The sequence below is a fragment of the Salmo trutta genome, chromosome 38 (assembly GCF_901001165.1).
Source record: "Salmo trutta chromosome 38, fSalTru1.1, whole genome shotgun sequence".
NCBI classification, from domain to species: Eukaryota; Metazoa; Chordata; class Actinopteri; order Salmoniformes; family Salmonidae; genus Salmo; species Salmo trutta.
In genome coordinates, this window is record NC_042994.1 from 31,904,347 (window position 1) to 31,924,019 (window position 19,673).

General features: G+C 45.3%; 1 protein-coding gene across 1 annotated transcript; it reads left to right on the top strand.

Annotated features, from left to right (window-relative positions):
* The first annotated feature begins 2,581 nt into the window (after positions 1-2,581).
* On the top strand, positions 2,582-19,422 carry LOC115177643 (zinc finger protein 883-like). Its single transcript, XM_029738579.1, has 3 exons — positions 2,582-3,241; positions 15,454-15,607; positions 15,853-19,422. Exons 1-3 carry the CDS (start codon positions 3,233-3,235, stop codon positions 17,670-17,672), a joined length of 1,983 nt encoding a protein of 660 aa, XP_029594439.1. The 5' UTR covers positions 2,582-3,232; the 3' UTR covers positions 17,673-19,422.
* Positions 19,423-19,673: the final 251 nt, after the last annotated feature.

The window sequence follows — 19,673 nt, forward strand, 5'->3', positions numbered from 1 at the left end:
TTTGATGGCACAGGCAGGGAGCCCAGCCAACAGCGAGTTGCAGTAATCCAGACGGGAGATGACAAGTGCCTGGATTAGGACCTGCGCCGCTTCCTGTGTAAGGCAGGGTCGTACTCTGCGAATGTTGTAGAGCATGAACCTACAGGATCGGGTCACCGCCTTGATGTTAGTGGAGAACGACAGGGTGTTGTCCAGGATCACGCCAAGGTTCTTAGCACTCTGGGAGGAGGACACAAGGGAGTTGTCAACCGTGATGGCGAGATCATGGAACGGGCAGTCCTTCCCCGGGAGGAAGAGCAGCTCCGTCTTGCCGAGGTTCAGCTTGAGGTGGTGATCCGTCATCCACACTGATATGTCTGCCAGACATGCAGAGATGCGATTCGCCACCTGGTTGTCAGAAGGGGGAAAGGAGAAGATTAATTGTGTGTCGTCTGCATAGCAATGATAGGAGAGACCGTGTGAGGATATGACAGAGCCAAGTGACTTGGTGTATAGCGAGAATAGGAGAGGGCCTAGAACAGAGCCCTGGGGGACACCAGTGGTGAGAGCACGTGGTGCGGAGACAGATTCTCGCCACGCCACCTGGTAGGAGCGACCTGTCAGGTAGGACGCAATCCAAGCGTGGGCCGCGCCGGAGATGCCCAGCTCGGAGAGGGTGGAGAGGAGGATCTGATGGTTCACAGTATCAAAGGCAGCAGATAGGTCTAGAAGGATGAGAGCAGAGGAGAGAGAGTTAGCTTTAGCAGTGCGGAGAGCCTCCGTGACACAGAGAAGAGCAGTCTCAGTTGAATGCCCAGTCTTGAAACCTGACTGATTAGGATCAAGAAGGTCGTTCTGAGAGAGATAGCAGGAGAGCTGGCCAAGGACGGCACGTTCAAGAGTTTTGGAGAGAAAAGAAAGAAGGGATACTGGTCTGTAGTTGTTGACATCGGAGGGATCGAGTGTAGGTTTTTTCAGAAGGGGTGCAACTCTCGCTCTCTTGAAGACGGAAGGGACGTAGCCAGCGGTCAAGGATGAGTTGATGAGCGAGGTGAGGTAGAGGAGAAGGTCTCCGGAAATGGTCTGGAGAAGAGAGGAGGGGATAGGGTCAAGTGGGCAGGTTGTTGGGCGGCCGGCCGTCACAAGACGCGAGATTTCATCTGGAGAGAGAGGGGAGAAAGAGGTCAAAGCACAGGGTAGGGCAGTGTGAGCAGGACCAGCGGTGTCGCTTGACTTAGCAAACGAGGATCGGATGTCGTCAACCTTCTTTTCAAAATGGTTGACGAAGTCATCCGCAGTGAGGGAAGAGGGGGGGGGAGGGGGAGGAGGATTCAGGAGGGAGGAGAAGGTAGCAAAAAGCTTCCTAGGGTTAGAGGCAGATGCTTGGAATTTAGAGTGGTAGAAAGTGGCTTTAGCAGCAGAGACAGAAGAGGAAAATGTAGAGAGGAGGGAGTGAAAGGATGCGAGGTCCGCAGGGAGGCGAGTTTTCCTCCATTTCCGCTCGGCTGCCCGGAGCCCTGTTCTGTGAGCTCGCAGTGAGTCGTCGAGCCACGGAGCAGGAGGGGAGGACCGAGCCGGCCTGGAGGATAGGGGACATAGAGAGTCAAAGGATGCAGAGAGGGAGGAGAGGAGGGTTGAGGAGGCAAAATCAGGAGATAGGTTGGAGAAGGTTTGAGCAGAGGGAAGAGATGATAGGATGGAAGAGGAGAGAGTAGCAGGAGAGAGAGAGCGAAGGTTGGGACGGCGCAATACCATCCGAGTAGGGGCAGATTGAGAAGTTTTTGATGAGAGCGAGAGGGAAAAGGATACAAGGTAGTGGTCGGAGACTTGGAGAGGAGTTGCAATGAGATTAGTGGAAGAACAGCATCTAGTAAAGATGAGGTCAAGCGTATTGCCTGCCTTGTGAGTAGGGGGGGAAGGTGAGAGGGTGAGGTCAAAAGAGGAGAGGAGTGGAAAGAAGGAGGCAGAGAGGAATGAGTCGAAGGTAGACGTGGGGAGGTTAAAGTCACCCAGAACTGTGAGAGGTGAGCCATCCTCAGGGAAGGAACTTATCAAGGCGTCAAGCTCATTGATGAACTCTCCAAGGGAACCTGGAGGGCGATAAATGATGAGGATGTTAAGCTTGAAAGGGCTGGTAACTGTGACAGCATGGAATTCAAATGAGGAGATAGACAGATGGGTCAGGGGAGAAAGAGAGAATGTCCACTTGGGAGAGATGAGGATTCCAGTGCCACCACCCTGCTGGCTCGATGCTCTAGGGGTATGCGAGAACACGTGGGTAGACGAGGAGAGAGCAGTAGGAGTAGCAGTGTTATCTGTGGTGATCCATGTTTCCGTCAGCGCCAGGAAGTCTAGGGACTGGAGGATAGCATAGGCTGAGATGAACTCAGCCTTGTTGGCCGCAGACCGGCAGTTCCAGAGGCTGCCGGAGACCTGGAACTCCACGTGGGTCGTGCGCGCTGGGACCACCAGGTTAGAGTGGCAGCGACCACGCGGTGTGAAGCGTTTGTATGGCCTGTGCAGAGGGGAGACAATGTTTTAATAGGGATTAAAAAAATAAAATATTCATAACGTAAAATAAATAATGAAATACAGGTGATCGCGTCTATGGTTGTTGCAAAGGCTTGTGTGTCGTCTACTGGTTAAATTCGTGTCTTTTCGCACGAATTAAGTAGCACAAATTAGTGTATTTTCGAACGAATTGAAGCACACAAAATTGCACAAAAACGCACGAATTGATAATTGAATGTGAGGCTGGGCTGGAATAAGACATGGGAGAGATGACGATTTTTGGCGAAGCGATGTATTTATAGACTAATACACTTGAAACAAATAGCCAAACCGAAAACTACAGACATTACTAGTGCGATCAAACCGACATAAAAAAAAATCAAAAATGAAACGCAGCCTAACATGATCATTGACAGCTGCCTTGAAGGACACAAATAAAAAAAAAAATATTTCTGCTACTAAGATCAGTGAAATGTAGACTAAACTGACAACAAGTCGCAGCAATGAAGAATTGAGTGCGTAGAATTCTGGCAGGGGTGGGGCTTTTCTGTACAACACCGGAAGTGAATGCGAAGCTTCGGCTCTTTTGTCTTGTGATTTTTGGCAGAGAGCCACATGTTCAAATATAAAGTCTCGGACCTCTACCTCCCTAATCTACAAGGTCAGTAGACTAGACATAAACATTCCCATCTGGTTAACTTCGCCTGAACTCTGCAATCGACCATAAACGGAAGAATCTACAATGAATCAGGTAAGTTTATATACATTTAAACATTTAAGACAAGGGGTCTTTGTAGCCTACTTCCTGCTTTTACACAGCACACGTTTAACGGTCAAAACAAATACTATGGGTCACATACAACATTATTGTGGGTGTAGCGAAATGCTATTGACCTTTATGCTGTTTGTGTACATGAAAATAATGTATTTGGTTGGGAAGGTTCGTAAGCAACCATTTCACTGTGAAGTCGCATGCTGAAAGTTAAAAGAGGCCATGTGCATAAAGCGCTCCGCCATTTCCTTGTTGTAAAAATTCTAATAGTTCACCTAATTTCAGTTTGTGTGACAAAAGAAGCACGCATAGGGTAGAGAATCATTGTACCATCTAAACCACTGTGAAATATATTTTCAATAACCAACAATATTGTGTTTTGAAGCTGGTGTACAAAACCAAGTATACAGAACAAAAAATATAAACTCAACATGCAACAATTTAATAGATTTTACTGAGTTACAGTTCATTTGAGGAAATTTGTCAATTCATTAGGCCCCTATCTATAGTTTTTATATGACTGGGAATATGGATATGGATCTGTTGGTCACATATCTGTGGAATGCTGTGGCTTTGATAGCCCCCCCCCCCACAGCACTGTTATATCCTATCAAAGCCCCCCCCACACAGCACTCTGTTATATCCTATCAAAGCCCCCCCCCCACAGCACTCTGTTATATCCTATCAAAGCCCCCCCCACACAGCACTCTGTTATATCCTATCAACCCCCCCACAGTACTCTGTTATATCCTATCAAAGCCCCCCCCCCACAGCACTCTGTTATATCCTATCAACCCCCCCACAGCACTCTGTTATATCCTATCAAAGCCCCCCCCCACAGCACTTCAAAGCCCCCCCCCCACAGCACTCTGTTATATCCTATCAAAGCCCCCCCCCCACAGCACTCTGTTATATCCTATCAAAGCCCCCCCCACAGCACTCTTGTTATATCCTATCAAAGCCCCCCCCCCACAGTACTCTGTTATATCCTATCAAAGCCCCCCCCACAGCACTCTTGTTATATCCTATCAAAGCCCCCCCACAGCACTCTTGTTATATCCTATCAAAGCCCCCCCACAGCACTCTTGTTATATCCTATCAAAGCCCCCCCACAGCACTCTTGTTATATCCTATCAAAGCCTCCCCCCCACAGCACTCTTATATCCTATCAAAGCCCCCCCCCCCCCCCCCCCCCCACAGCACTCTGAAACATACATGATGGAAAACATGTTTTGCACTCAGTCATAGTTAGTGGAATAATGCATGGATTGGTAAGATTTTGGCACCGTCATGTTATACTGCCTGGTAACATCTGGTGCATGTATTTCATGAAACACATTTGCTACAACACAAAATTCCTGTTGCTGTGGGAGTGGACTACGGGTCTGTTAGCTGTCTTTATCAGGGGAGTGCAGGACCCTTTCAAGGCCGCAAGACAACAGCTCTGTGTATTATAGCCCCCCCTTTACTTGACGCTCCGTGCAGAGTATAAGACTAGACAACGTGATGGAACAAAGGAGGAATGTTAAAATGCTATCGGACGTTAACTTTTGAAAATGAGCCAAGCAGAAGCCTACGGCTGGACTATTATTTGTATGTTGGCCGAAGTCCTATGTTTCAGTCGAACTGCAGTGAAAGTGGAGTCCGTCTCTATTCTCCATTTTCTCTTGTGACTTTACATTGCTGACCACACTGACGCGAGCGTTGCAAAATAAATGTACAACGTGCATGTTATTCAATCATTGCACCCACACTGCTCGCTCGCGCCAACGAGTGTCTGCGTTGCCAAGCGCCAAAATAGAAGTCAGTTCTATTTGTGACACTGAACGCCGGTGCAAGTCCTGCCTCTCCCATCTCCTCATTGGTATATAGAAGCAGATACCCACGTGCCATCTCATTGGTTATACCCACGTGGGTGATTGAAAGATGAACTGAGATCGGGAAGAAAAAGCCTGGAAGGAGGAGAGATGACGAGAAACAATTCGGTTGACCGGTTTATGTGTGTGGATTAATTGTCGGAGTAGAGGACCTTGTGCATTTCAGATAAAATAAGTCAATGTATATCCCAGGACAAATTAGCTAGCAACTGCAAGCTAGCTAATTTAAATTGCCATAAATGTTTAATGCTGTTCGACCTGTCGCCCAAATTATTATAATTGGTTCAGAGTTTTTGATATTTCAACCTGCATGTCGTGATTGCTTTTAGTGTGTGGGGACAAAATCAATTTGCACGCACGTCCGGTCTGGGCATGGTGTTAGGCAGAGAGTAACGTGTTGAAATGTAACGTCTCGGTCCTCTACCTCCCTAATCTACAAGGTCAGTAGACTAGACATAAACCTTATCATCTGGTTAACTTCTCCTGAACTCTGCAATCAACCATAACCAAACAAAAGTTTCTACAATGAATCAGGTGAGTTTAGATTTATTTTTTTAATTGTGTAGTTTAGCTGGTTACTTTGTTTTATTCTTTCGGAAAGAACAGAATGTACCGGCCACCAAACAAAGTTTAACTTGAAGTCAACCTAGTTCGTGATGTCCGAGGAAGTAGGTGTAGGGTGAAGTTTTTGCATGTTTCACTCTAATAGTTAGTTAGGATTGGGAAAGCGCACGCTGATCCTACATCTGTAGGCTAGTTAGGGGAGGCTTCACCCCGGAGCAAGTGAAGCAAAGTCTAGACACACCATCGATGGTTCTGAATTTTCATAATCTTTATTTTTACAATTTTATTTCACCTTTATTTAAAACCTCTTGACGGTCGCCTAGGATAGGGGGCGCTACAGCGATTTTTGAAAAAAATTCGTGCCCATTTTAAACGGCCTCCTACTCAAACTCAGAAGCTAGGATATGCATATAATTAATACTTGTGGATAGAAAACACCCTAAAGTTTCTAAAACTGTTTGAATGGTGTCTGAGTATAACAGAACTCATATGGCAGTCAAAACCCCGAGACATATTGAAACAGGAAGTGGAATTCTGAATTGCGGACTCAAGTTCATCACCTTGCCTGTAAATCACACAGTGAGCAATGGTTCATTGAGCACTTCCTATTGCTTCCACTAGATGTCCCCAGTCTTTACAAAGTGATTTGAGCCTTCTACTGTGAAAACTGACTGAATGAGACGCTGTGGAAAGTGGTCACATGGAGAGGGCCATCACCATTTTGACGCCGGTGCCCCTGGCTACCCTCCCCTTTCGAAACGTTTTGAAAGACAATGCCATCGTCCCCCTTGAATCTTATTGGAGCTCTGGTTGAAAAAGGCCCTAAAGATTTATGTTATACAACGTTTGACATGTTTGAACGAACCTAAATAAAATAAAAAATGCATTTTTTCAAAAGAGGAGTCCCGCGCACGACGGAACTTTTGGTGCAGCCTTCAGAACGCGCTAACAAGAACGAGCTATTGGAACATAAAGGATTAACTTTTTCGAACGAAAATACATTTGTTGTGGATTCCTGGAAGTGCTTTCTGATGAAGATAATCAAAGGTAAGGGATTATTGACAATAGTATACAAGACTAGATTTGATATGCGATTGTTCCAAGATGGCGCTGACCTGTAACGCTAGCCTATTTTCTGAGTATCGCATCCCCTTTTATCGCAAAGTGTGATTACCCAGTAAAGTTATTTTTAAATCTGGCATTACAGGTGCTTTCAAGAGATATTCATCTATAAATCTTAGAATGACAAAATTACATTTTAAAAATGTTTTCGAATAGAAATTTAGTAAATTGTAGCGCTGTTTTACCGGATGCATTTGAGGGAAAATAGTTAGTCAACGTTACGCACCGATGTAAAATGCTGTTTTTATATATAAATATGAACTTTATCGAACAAAAGAATGCATGTATTGTGTAACATGATGTCCTAGGAGTGTCATCTGATGAAGATTGTCAAAGGTTAGTGCTACATTTAGCTGTTTTTTGGTTATTTGTGATGCATGTGGTTGGTCGGAAAATGGCTATGTGGCTACTTTTACGATATACTCCTCTAACATAATCTAATGTTTTGCTGTTGCTGTAAAGCCTTTTTGAAATCGGACAACGTGGTTTGATTCAGGAGAGGTGTATCTATAAAACGATATAACAGTCCTATATTTGAAAAAATATATATATTACATTTCGTTATGCTAATGGCGATAGGATTTTTCACTGGATGTCCGTCCCGCATACGGGACGAGCCCGTCAAAAATTAACCAGGTAGGCTAGTTGAGAACAAGTTCTCATTTGCAACTGCGACCTGGCCAAGATAAAGCATAGCAATTCGACACATACAACAACACAGAGTTACACATGGAATAAACAAAACATACAGTCAATAATACAGTAGAACAAAAGAAAACAAAGTCTATATACAGTGAGTGCAAATGAGGTAAGTTAAGGCAATAAAAGGCCATGGTGGCGAAGTAATTACAATACAGCAATTAAACACTGGAATGGTACATGTGCAGAAGATGAATGTGCAAGTAGGGATACTGGGGTGCAAAGGAGCAAGATAAATAAATACAGTATGGGGATGAGGTAGGTACATAGCCCATCTGTAAACAGCCTATGTACAGGTGCAGTGATCTGTGAGCTGCTCTGACAGCTGGTGCTTAAAGCTAGTGAGGGAGATATGAGTCTCCAGCTTCAGAGATTTTTGCAGTTCGTTCCAGTCATTGGCATCAGAGAACTGGAAGGAAAGACAACCAAAGGAGAAATTGGCTTTGGGGGTGACCAGTGAGATATACCTGCTGGAGCGCATACTACGAGTGGGTGCTGCTATGGTGACCAGTGAGCTGAGATAAGGCGGGGCTTTACCTAGCAGAGACTTGTAGATAACTTGTAGCCAGTGGGTTTGGCGACGAGTATGAAGCGAGGGCCAACCAACGAGAGCGTACAGGTCGCAATGGTGGGTAGTGTATGGGGCTTTGGTGACAAAACGGATGGCACTGTGATAGACTGCATCCAGTTTGTTGAGTAAGAGTGTTGTCATCTATAAAATAGCCTCCATCACCGAAGTCAAGGATCGGTAGGACGGTCAGTTTTTCGAGGGTATGTTTGGCAGCATGAGTGAAGGATGCTTTGTTGCGATATAGGAAGCCGATTCTAGATTTAATTTTGGATTGGAGATGCTTAATGTGAGTCTGGAAGGAGAGTTTACAGTCTAACCAGACACCCAGGTATTTGTAGTTGTCCACGTATTCTAAGTCAGAGTCGTCCAGAGTAGTGACGCTGGACGGGCGAGCAGGTGCGGGCAGTGATCGATTGAATAGCATGCATTTAGTTTTACTTGCATTTAAGAGCAGTTGGAGGCCACGGAAGGAGAGTTGTATGGCATTGAAGCTCGTCTGGAGGTTAGTTAAGTGTCCAAAGAGGGACTAGAAGTATACAGAATGGTGTCGTCTGCGTAGAGGTGGATCAGAGAATAACCAGGCGCAAGAGCAACATCCTTGATGTATACAGAGAAGAGAGTCGGCCCGGGAATTGAACCCTGTGGCACACCCATAGAGACTGCCAGTGGTCCGGACAACAGGCCCTTCGATTTGACACACTGAACTCTATCAGAGAAGTAGTTGGTAAACCAGGCGAGGCAATCATTTGACAAACCAAGGCTGTCGAGTCTGCCAATAAGAATGTGGTGATTGACAGAGTCGAAAGCCTTGGCCAGGTCGATGAATACGGCTGCACAGTAATGTCTCTTATCAATGGCGGTTATGATGTCGTTTAGGACCTTGAGCGTGGCTGAGGTGCACCCATGACCAGCTCTGAAACCAGATTGCATAGCGGAGAAGGTACGGTGGGATTCGAAATGGTCGGTAATCTGTTTGCTAACTTGGCCTTCGAAGACCTTAGAAAGACAGGGTAGGATAGATATAGGTCTGTAGCAGTTTGTGTCTAGTGTCACCCCCTTTGAAGAGGGGGATGACTGCGGCAGCTTTCCAATCTTTGGGAATCTCAAACGATACGAAAGAGGTTGAACAGGCTAGTAATAGGGGTTGCAACAATTTCGGCAGATCATTTTAGAAAGAGAGGGTCCAGATTGTCTAGCCCGGCTGATTTGTATGGGTCCAGATTTTGCAGCTCTTTCAGAACATCAGCTATCTGGATTTGGGTGAAGGAGAAATGGTGGGGGCTTTGGCAGGTTGCTGTGGAGGGTGCCGGGCAGTTGACCGGGGTAGGGGTAGCCAGGTGGAAAGCATGGCCAGCCGTAGAGAAATGCTTATTGAAATTCTCAATTATTGTGGATGTATCGGTGGTAAGTGTTTCCTAGCCTCAGAGCAGTGAGCAGCTGGGAGGAGGTGCTCTTATTCTCCATGGACTTTACAGTGTCCCAGAACTATGTTGAGTTAGTACTACAGGATGCAAATTTCTGTTTGAAAAGCTAGCCTTAGCTTTTCTAACTGCCTGTGTATATTTGTTCCCAACTTCCCTGAAAAGTTGCATATCATGGGGACTATTCGATGCTAATGCAGAATGCCACAGGATGTTTTTGTGCTGGTCAAGGGCAGACAGGTCTTTGAGTGAACCAAGGACTATATCTATTCCTAGTTCTACATTTTTTGAGTGGCGCATGCTTATTTAAGATGGTGAGGAAGGCACTTTTAAAGAATAGCCAGGCATCATCTACTGATGGGATGAGGTCAATGTCATTCCAGGATACCCCGGCCAGGTTGATTAGAAAGGCCTGCTCGCAGAAGTGTTTTAGGGAGCGTTTGACAGTGATGAGGGGTGGTCGTTTGGTCGCAGACCCATTACGGATGCAGGCATTGAGGCAATGATCGCTGAGATCTTGATTGATTGAAAACAGCAGAGGTGTATTTGGAGGGCGAGTTAGTTAGGATGACATCTATAAGGGTGCCCGTGTTTACGGATTTGGGGTTGTACCAGGTAGGTTCATTGATAATTTGTGTGAGATTGAGGGCATCAAGCTTAGATTGTAGGATGGCCGGGGTGTTAACCTCTCTAGGGCAGGTGGCACCAAATCGTCCCACCTACGCAACAGCCAGTTGAATCCTGTGGCGCGATATTCAAATACCTTAGAAATGCTATTACTTCAATTTCTCAAACATATGACTATTTTACAGCATTTTAAAGACAAGACTCTCGTTAATCTAACCACACTGTCCGATTTCAAAAAGGCTTTACAACGAACGCAAAACATTAGATTATGTCAGCAGAGTACCCAGCCAGAAATAATCAGACACCCATTTTTCAAGCTAGCATATAATGTCACAAAAACCCAGAAGACAGCTAAATGCAGCACTAACCTTTGATGATCTTCATCAGATGACACACCTAGGACATTATGTTATACAATACATGCATGTTTTGTTCAATCAAGTTCATATTTATATCAAAAACCAGCTTTTTACATTAGCATGTGACGTTCAGAACTAGCATACCCCCGCAAACTTCCGGCGAATTTACAAACAATTTACTAAATTACTCACGATAAACGTTCACAAAAAGCATAACAATTATTTTAGGAATTATAGATACAGAACTCCTCTATGCACTCTATGTCCGATTTTAAAATAGCTTTTCGGTGAAAGCACATTTTACAATATTCTCAGTAGATAGCCCGGCATCACAGGGCTAGCTATTTAGACACCCAGCAAGTTTAGCCTTCACCAAACTCCGATTTACTATTAGAAAAGTTTGATTACCTTTCCTGTTCTTCGTCAGAATGCACTCCCAGGACTTCTACTTCAATAACAAATGTTGGCTTGGTCCAAAATAATCCATAGTTATGTTCCAACAGCGGCGTTTTGTTCGTGCGTTCAAGACACTATCCGAATGGTAAATAAGGGTCACGCACACGGCGCATTTCGTGACAAAAGATTTCTAAATATTTCATTACCGTACTTCGAAGCATGTCAACCGCTGTTTAAAATCAATTTTTATGCCATTTTTCTCGTAAAAAAGCGATAATATTCCGACCGGGAATCTGCAATTAGGTAAACAGACGAAAGAAAATACAGCATGGGGTCGACTCGGGCACGAGCCTAAGCCCTTTGTCCTCTGATCAGCCACTTGGCAAAGGCGATAATGTGTTTCAGCCAGAGGCTGCCTCGTCATCGTTCAGCTTTTTCCCGGGCTCTGAGAGCCTATGGGAGCCGTAAGAAGTGTCACGTTACAGCTAAGATCCTCACTCTTCAATAAACAGAGACAAGAAGAACGACACCTTGTCAGACAGGCCACTTCCTGCATGAAATCTTCTCAGGTTTTTGCCTGCCATATGAGTTCTGTTATACTCACAGACACCATTCAAACAGTTTTAGAAACTTTAGGGTGTTTTCTATCCAAAGCCAACAATTATATGCATATTCTAGTTACTGGGCAGGAGTAGTAACCAGGTTAAATCGGGTACGTTTTTTATCCGGCCGTGTAAATACTGCCCCCTAGCCCTAACAGGTTTTAAGCATGTCCCAGTTTAGGTCACCTAGTAGCACAAGCTCAGAAGATAGATGGGGGGGCAATCAATTCACATATGGTATCGAGGGCACAGCTGGGGGCAGAGGGAGGTCTATAGCAAGCGGCAGCAGTGAGAGACTTGTTTCTGGAAAGGTGAATTTTTAGAAGTAGAAGCTCGAATTGTTTGGGTACAGACTTGGATAGTAATACAGAACTCTGCAGGCTATCTTTGCAGTAGATTGCAACACTGCCCCCTTTGGCAGTTCTGTCTTGGCAGAAAATGTTATAGTTAGCAATGAGATTTCAGGGTTTTTGGTGGTTTTCCTAAGCCAGGATTCAGACACGGCTAAGACATCCGGGTTGGCAGTGTGTGCTAATGGAGTGAGTAAAACAAACTTAGGGAGTAGGCTTCTAATGTTAACATGCATGAAACCAAGGCTTTTATGGTTACAGAAGTCAACAAATGAGAGCACCTGGGGAGTGGGAGTGGAGCTACGCACTGCAGTACCTGGATTAACCTCCACATCACCAGAGGAGAAGTAGGATAAGGGTACGGCTAAAGGCTATAGGAACTGGCCGTCTAGCACGTTCAGAAAAGAGAGTAAAAGGAGCAGGTTTCTGGGCACGATAGCATAGATTCAAGGCATAGTGTACAGACAAAGGTAAGGTAGGATGTGAGTACATTGGAGGTAAACCTAGGCATTGAGTAATGATGAGAGAGATATAGTCTCTAGAGACGTTTAAACCAGGTGATGTCATCGCATATGTAGGAGGTGGAACAACATCGTTGGTTAAGGCATATTGAGCGGGGCTAGAGGCTCTACAGTGAAATAAGACAGTAATCACTAACCAGGACAGTAATGGACGAGGCATATTGATATTAGAGAGAGGCATGCGTAGCCAACATATGGGTCCAGTGAGTGGTTGGGCTGACTGGGGACATGGCGATTCAGACAGTTAGCAGGCCGATGCTAACAGTTAGTAGGCCGGGGCTAAACAAGCTAGCAGTTAGCAGAACGGGGCTGGCAAGCTAGCAGTTAGCGCTAGCAGTTAGCGGACCGGGTTAGCAAGCAAGCAGTTGGCAGACCGGGGTTAGCAGACCGGGGCAGGCAAGCTAGCAGTTAGCAGTGTCAGTACATTGGTTTATAATCAAATGACTAGTCGTGATGTTTTTATAAAAATTATGATTCATTTGACACATGATTATCAATGTAAACAAACACATTATGGATTCCTTATATTCATGACTGACAAATGGGTTTTTATAACAGATGGCTCAAGTTGTTGGAACCAGACATTTGCTTAAAATCTATTTTATTTTGGTACTTGTTGCAGAGGCCTACTGTAGCATATTATAATTTGTCTCTGGCATCCCTGACCTAGGGGAACAGCACGTGACCTGGGTAAAGCATATTATAATTGGGTCTCTGGCATCCCTGACCTAGGGGAACAGCACGTGACCTGGGTAAAGCATATTATAATTGGTCTCTGGCATCCCTGACCTAGGGGAACAGCACGTGACCTGGGTAAAGCATATTATAATTGGTCTCTGGCATCCCTGACCTAGGGGAACAGCACGTGACCTGGGTAAAGCATATTATAATTGGTCTCTGGCATCCCTGACCTAGGGGAACAGCACGTGGCCTGGGTAAAGCATATTATAATTGGTCTCTGGCATCCCTGACCTAGGGGAACAGTGTTGGAGAATTTCCAGTACTATGGGGATTTTCCAGTATCTAGACTCTTTTCCCAGAAATAGTGAGCAGAATCAACATAGGGTTAATTAATAGACATGTATAAGCAGAATAAAGGCTGAGCTCTGGTGAATGAACAGAGCTGGGTCAACATAGTTAACCACTGGACATGTAAAAACAGAACGTAAGCAGAAAATGTGTACCTTTTTAGTTAAATTAATATAGGCACCAAAAGCCATGTATCTGTAATAAGTGTTTGTACTAATCAAGTATTATTATAAAAGCACTTATATTAGGAAAGTGTGTGTGTGTGTGTGTGTGTGTGTGTGTGTACACACACACACACACACACACACAGTGGGGCAAAAAAGTATTTAGTCAGCCACCAATTGTGCAAGTTCTCCCACTTAAAAAGATGAGGCCTGTAATTTTCATCATAGGTTCACGTCAGCTATGACAAAATGAGAAGAAAAAAATTCCAGAAAATCACATTGTAGGATTTTTAATGAATTTGGTCAATAACAAGTATTTGGTCAATAACAAAAGTTTATCTCAATACTTTGTTATATACCCTTTGTTGGCAATGACACAGGTCAAATGTTTTCTGTAAGTCTTCACAAGGTTTTCACACACTGTTGCTGGTATTTTGGCCCATTCCTCCATGCAGATCTCCTCTAGAGCAGTGATGTTTTGGGGCTGTCGCTGGGCAACACGGACTTTCAACTCCCTCCAAAGATTTTCTATGGGGTTGAGATCTGGAGACTGGCTAGGCCACTCCAGGACCTTGAAATGCTTCTTACGAAGCCACTCCTTCGTTGCCCGGGCGGTGTGTTTGGGATCATTGTCATGCTGAAAGACCCAGCCACGTTTCATCTTCAATGCCCTTGCTGATGGAAGGAGGTTTTCACTCAAAATCTCATGATACATGGCCCCATTCATTCTTTCCTTTACACGGATCAGTCGTCCTGGTCCCTTTGCAGAAAAACAGCCCCAAAGCACGATGTTTCCACCCCCATGCTTCACAGTAGGTATGGTGTCCTTTGGATGCAACTCAGCATTCTTTGTCCTCCAAACACGACGAGTTGAGTTTTTACCAAAAAGTTATATTTTGGTTTCATCTGACCATATGACATTCTCCCAATCCTCTTCTGGGTCATCCAAATGCTCTCTAGCAAACTTCAGACGGGCCTGGACATGTACTGGCTTAAGCAGGGGGACACGTCTGGCACTGTAGGATTTGAGTCCCTTGCGGCGTAGTGTGATACTGATGGTAGGCTTTGTTACTTTGGTTCCAGTTCTCTGCAAGTCATTCACTAGGTCCCCCCTTGTGGTTCTGGGATTTTTGCTCACCGTTCTTGTGATCATTTTGACCCCACGGGGTGAGATCTTGCGTGGAGCCCCAGATCGAGGGAGATTATCAGTGGTCTTGTATGTCTTCCATTTCCTAATAATTGCTCCCACAGTTGATTTCTTCAAACCAAGCTGCTTACCTATTGCAGATTCAGTCTTCCCAGCCTGGTGCAGGTCTACAATTTTGTTTCTGGTGTCCTTTGACAGCTCTTTGGTCTTGGCCATAGTGGAGTTTGGAGTGTGACTGTTTGAGGTTGTGGACAGGTGTCTTTTATACTGATAACAAGTTCAAACAGGTGCCATTAATACAGGTAACGAGTGGAGGACAGAGGAGCCTCTTAACGAAGAAGTTACAGGTCTGTGAGAGCCAGAAATCTTGCTTTTTTTGTAGGTGACCAAATACTTATTTTCCACCATAATCTGCAAATAAATTCATAAAAAATCCTACAATGTGATTTTCTGGAATTTTTTTTCTTCTCATTTTGTCTGTCGTAGTTGACGTGTACCTATGATGAAAATTACAGGCCTCATCTTTTTAAGTGGGAGAACTTGCACAATTGGTGGCTGACTAAATACTTTTTTGCCCCACTGTATGCAATAAATGTATTATTGTATTAATACTATGGTGCCGCCACCAATATAATCTAAACTGAACAAAGATCAGTCAGATCTAAGATTAGATCATTATTGTGTTTTACCCTGTAGTGAACTAACATGAGAACTTCACTGTCCTCTTTTTTTGGATTTACAGGAAACATCTATCGCACCCCCCTCCTCCCTCCAACCCTTCTCCCCCTTCACCCTCCCGGGGTCCCCAGGTCGTGCCTCTCCTGGTAGCCCCTTACTGCTGGGTCTGAAGAGGCTGTCTGTGCTGCTGGTGGACTGCAGGAAAACAACGGGGCTGAGTGGGTTTATGCTCTTACATACATTTATTTTGGGACACTCCCTAGATGTTCTTAATTAACATTCAATACAATCACTAACCTTCTTAAAATGTAGAATCATTAGAAGCAATCCTACCCCATTGGTTACATTGACGATTTTAACCGATCCGAAATGCTAAAATCCGATCACAAGAGTTTGAAAAGCTGGGCCTTGGTCTGTCTTCGATATGAAGAAGGAACCCTAACTGTCTGTCGTTGTTTCACAGGGGACAGCCGTAACCGTCGCTCTCTCAGTAGAAGAGGCATATCTGGGGAGGCTAACCAACATGATGCTGACGAGGCAGAGAACAGTCTCTCCAGATCAGAACACCTCAAACACCAGCAGAGACTTACAGGGAAGAAACCTCACCACTGCTCTGACTGTGGAAAGAGTTTCACCTCTTCAGCAAAACTTAAAACACACCAGAGAATTCATCCTGGAGAGAAACCTTATAGCTCTTCAGACTGCGGGATAAGTATTTCGCAAGTAGGAAACCTAACAAAACACCAGCTGACCCGCACAGGAGAGAAACCTTTTAGCTGTGATCAATGTGGGGGGAGATTCACAAAGTCAGGAGCCCTGACAATTCACCAACGAATACACACAGGAGAAAAACCGTTTCACTGCACAGACTGTGGGAAGAGTTTTGTTCAATTAGGCAACCTGAAAATTCATCTGCGGACACACACACAAGAGAAGCCTTATCACTGCTTTGTCTGTGAGAAGAGCTTTTCAACATCACAGGGTAATAAGGTGCACCAGAGAACACACACCGGAGAGAAGCCTTACCACTGCTCTGACTGTGGGAAGAGTTTTTCTCATTCAAGAAATCTGATAAAGCACCAGCGCATACACACAGGAGAGAAACCATACAGCTGTGATCAATGTGGGAAGAGATTTACTAGCTTAGACTCCCTGATACAACACCAGAGAATACACACTGGAGAGAAGCCTTACCACTGTTCGGACTGCGGGAAGAGTTTTACTCAGGCAAGCAACCTGAAAACACACCAGCGCAGACACCTAGGCCAGAAGCTTCACCACTGTTCAGATTGTGGAAGTAACTTTTCAGCATCAAGGGGTTTAGAGCTGCACCAGCGAACACACACAGGTGAGAAACCTTACTACTGCTTCAGCTGTAGTAAGAGTTTTGCTAGATTAGATGGACTGATGGTGCACCAGCGGACACACACAGGCGAGAAGCCTTTTAGCTGTGACCAGTGTGGGAAGAGATTCGCTCAGTCAGCACACTTGACTGTACACCGGAGAACACACACTGGAGAGAAACCATACCACTGCTCAGACTGTGGAATGAGCTTTATTAATTCAAGTCACCTGAAGGTACATCAGAGAGTACACACAGGAGAGAAGCCTTATAACTGTGATGTATGTGGCAAAAGTTTTGTTACATCAGGAAGTCTGGCTTCACACCTTCGAACCCACACTGGAGAGAGGCCTTACCATTGTACCGACTGTGGGACAAGCTTTCGCAGGTCATACCATTTAAAATCGCACCAGAGAACACACACAGGGGAGAAGTCTTACCATTGTGGCGACTGTGGGAAAAGCTTTGTCGGGTCAGGCGGTTTAAAATTACACCAGAGAACACACACAGGAGAGAAGCCTTACCACTGCTCTGACTGCGGAATGAGCTTAACCACTTCAGGCGGACTTAAAAGACACAAGAGAACACACACAGGAGAGAAACCATTCCACTGCTCTGACTGTGGGAAAAGATTTGCTCAGTCTGGGCAGTTGATTTTACACCAGCGAATACACACTGGCGAAAAGCCTTACCACTGCTCAGACTGTGGGCTGCGTTGTACTACTTCAGGGGATTTAAAAGTGCACCTGCGAACACACACGGGAGAGAAGCCTTTTGGCTGTGATCAGTGTGGGAAGAGGTTCGCTCAGTCAGGAAGCCTGGTTGGACACAAGAGAACACACACTGGAGAGAAGCCTTTTGGCTGTGATCAGTGTGGGAAGAGGTTCAGTCAGTCAGGAACCCTGGCTGGACACAAGAGAAAACACCACACTGGTGGGTAACCTTTCCATTTTAGTTTTTAGCTCAAACCAGTTAATGGTAGACTGGCGGAGAGTAGCCGTGCAGGGTGAGCTTTCTTAAATGTGGCCATGCTTGGTGTAACAAGGAAACTTTAAATAACTGTCCATTTAATTCCACATTTCTATTAATTACAATATGAGTGAAATAGTCTGTGTTTGAATGGTGTGGGCGTATATCGGTCATTAAAATGATTCATGACAAGTTAACAGTGGATTGGTCAGCTCAGAGAAAGCAGGGAGGTAGCTCCTCCCCCTCTCTCTGCAAGTTTCAGGCAAGTCTGTCCTTTGGGATAAGGCAAGGGTCCGTTTTTAAAATGATCAACCCTGTCTACCATCTAACTCACCATGATCAACCCTGTCCACCATCCAACTCACCATGATCAACCCTGTCTACCATCCAACTCACCATGATCAACCCTGTCTACCATCCAACTCACCATGATCAACCCTGTCTACCATCCAACTCACCATGATCAACCCTGTCTACCGTCCAACTCACCATGATCAACCCTGTCCACCGTCCAACTCACCATGATCAACCCTGTCCACCATCCAACTCACCATGATCAACCCCGTCTACCATCCAACTCACCATGATCAACCCTGTCTACCATCCAACTCACCATGATCACCCCTGTCTACCATCTAACTCACCATCACCATGATCAACCCTGTCCACCATCCAACTCACCATGATCAACCCTGTCCACCATCCAACTCACCATCACCATGATCAACCCTGTCCACCATCCAACTCACCATGATCAACCCTGTCTACCGTCCAACTCACCATGATCAACCCTGTCCACCATCCAACTCACCATGATCAACCCCGTCTACCATCCAACTCACCATGATCAACCCTGTCCACCGTCCAACTCACCATGATCAACCCTGTCCACCATCCAACTCACCATGATCAACCCCGTCTACCATCCAACTCACCATGATCAACCCCGTCCACCATCCAACTCACCATCACCATGATCAACCCTGTCCACCATCCAACTCACCATGATCAACCCTGTCCACCATCCAACTCACCATGATCAACCCTGTCCACCATCCAACTCACCATCACCATGATCAACCCTGTCCACCATCCAACTCACCATGATCAACCCTGTCCACCATCCAACTCACCATGATCAACCCTGTCCACCATCCAACTCACCATGATCAACCCTGTCCACCATCCAACTCACCATGATCAACCCCGTCCACCATCCAACTCACCATCACCATGATCAACCCTGTCCACCATCCAACTCACCATGATCAACCCTGTCCACCATCCAACTCACCATGATCAACCCCGTCCACCATCCAACTCACCATGATCAACCCCGTCTACCATCCAACTCACCATGATCAACCCCGTCTACCATCCAACTCACCATCACCATGATCAACCCTGTCCACCATCCAACTCACCATGATCAAGCCCGTCTACCATCCAACTCACCATGATCAACCCTGTCCACCATCCAACTCACCATGATCAAGCCCGTCTACCATCCAACTCACCATCACCATGATCAACCCTGTCCACCATCCAACTCACCATGATCAAGCCTGTCCACCATCTAACTTGGCTGCTATCAGAATAGATGTTCTCTTCTTTCCTTCTCTTGTCTGTATACTGCAGTTCATATTTGACCTGTCAATGAGACAGCCTTTGATATAGCCATGTGTATGAGACAGCCTAACTAATAAAGCTTTAATATAACCATGTGTGTAAAGAAGGTTAATTGAATGTTTTAAAGTATAGGACAAGAGGTCTGCCCTTCTCGCTCCTTCCTCATTGTAAATGCATCTCAAACTGGTTCCATCCATCTCAACCATATTGCAACAAAGAGCCAGGAGATTAGAGTTGTTGCTAAATAACCAGCGTAGTAAAACTTGGTTTGGATGAAAAGCTAAAACCATAAAACTATCCCTTTAAGACAAGTGAAAAACTATCCCTTTAAGACAAGTGATCAT

Bases quoted from the DNA above. Each gene is read 5' to 3' on its own strand.
- LOC115177643 (XM_029738579.1), top strand. The intron at 15,608-15,852 runs GTGGGTTTATGC...GTTGTTTCACAG, and splicing joins CAGGAAAACAACGGGGCTGA to GGGACAGCCGTAACCGTCGC.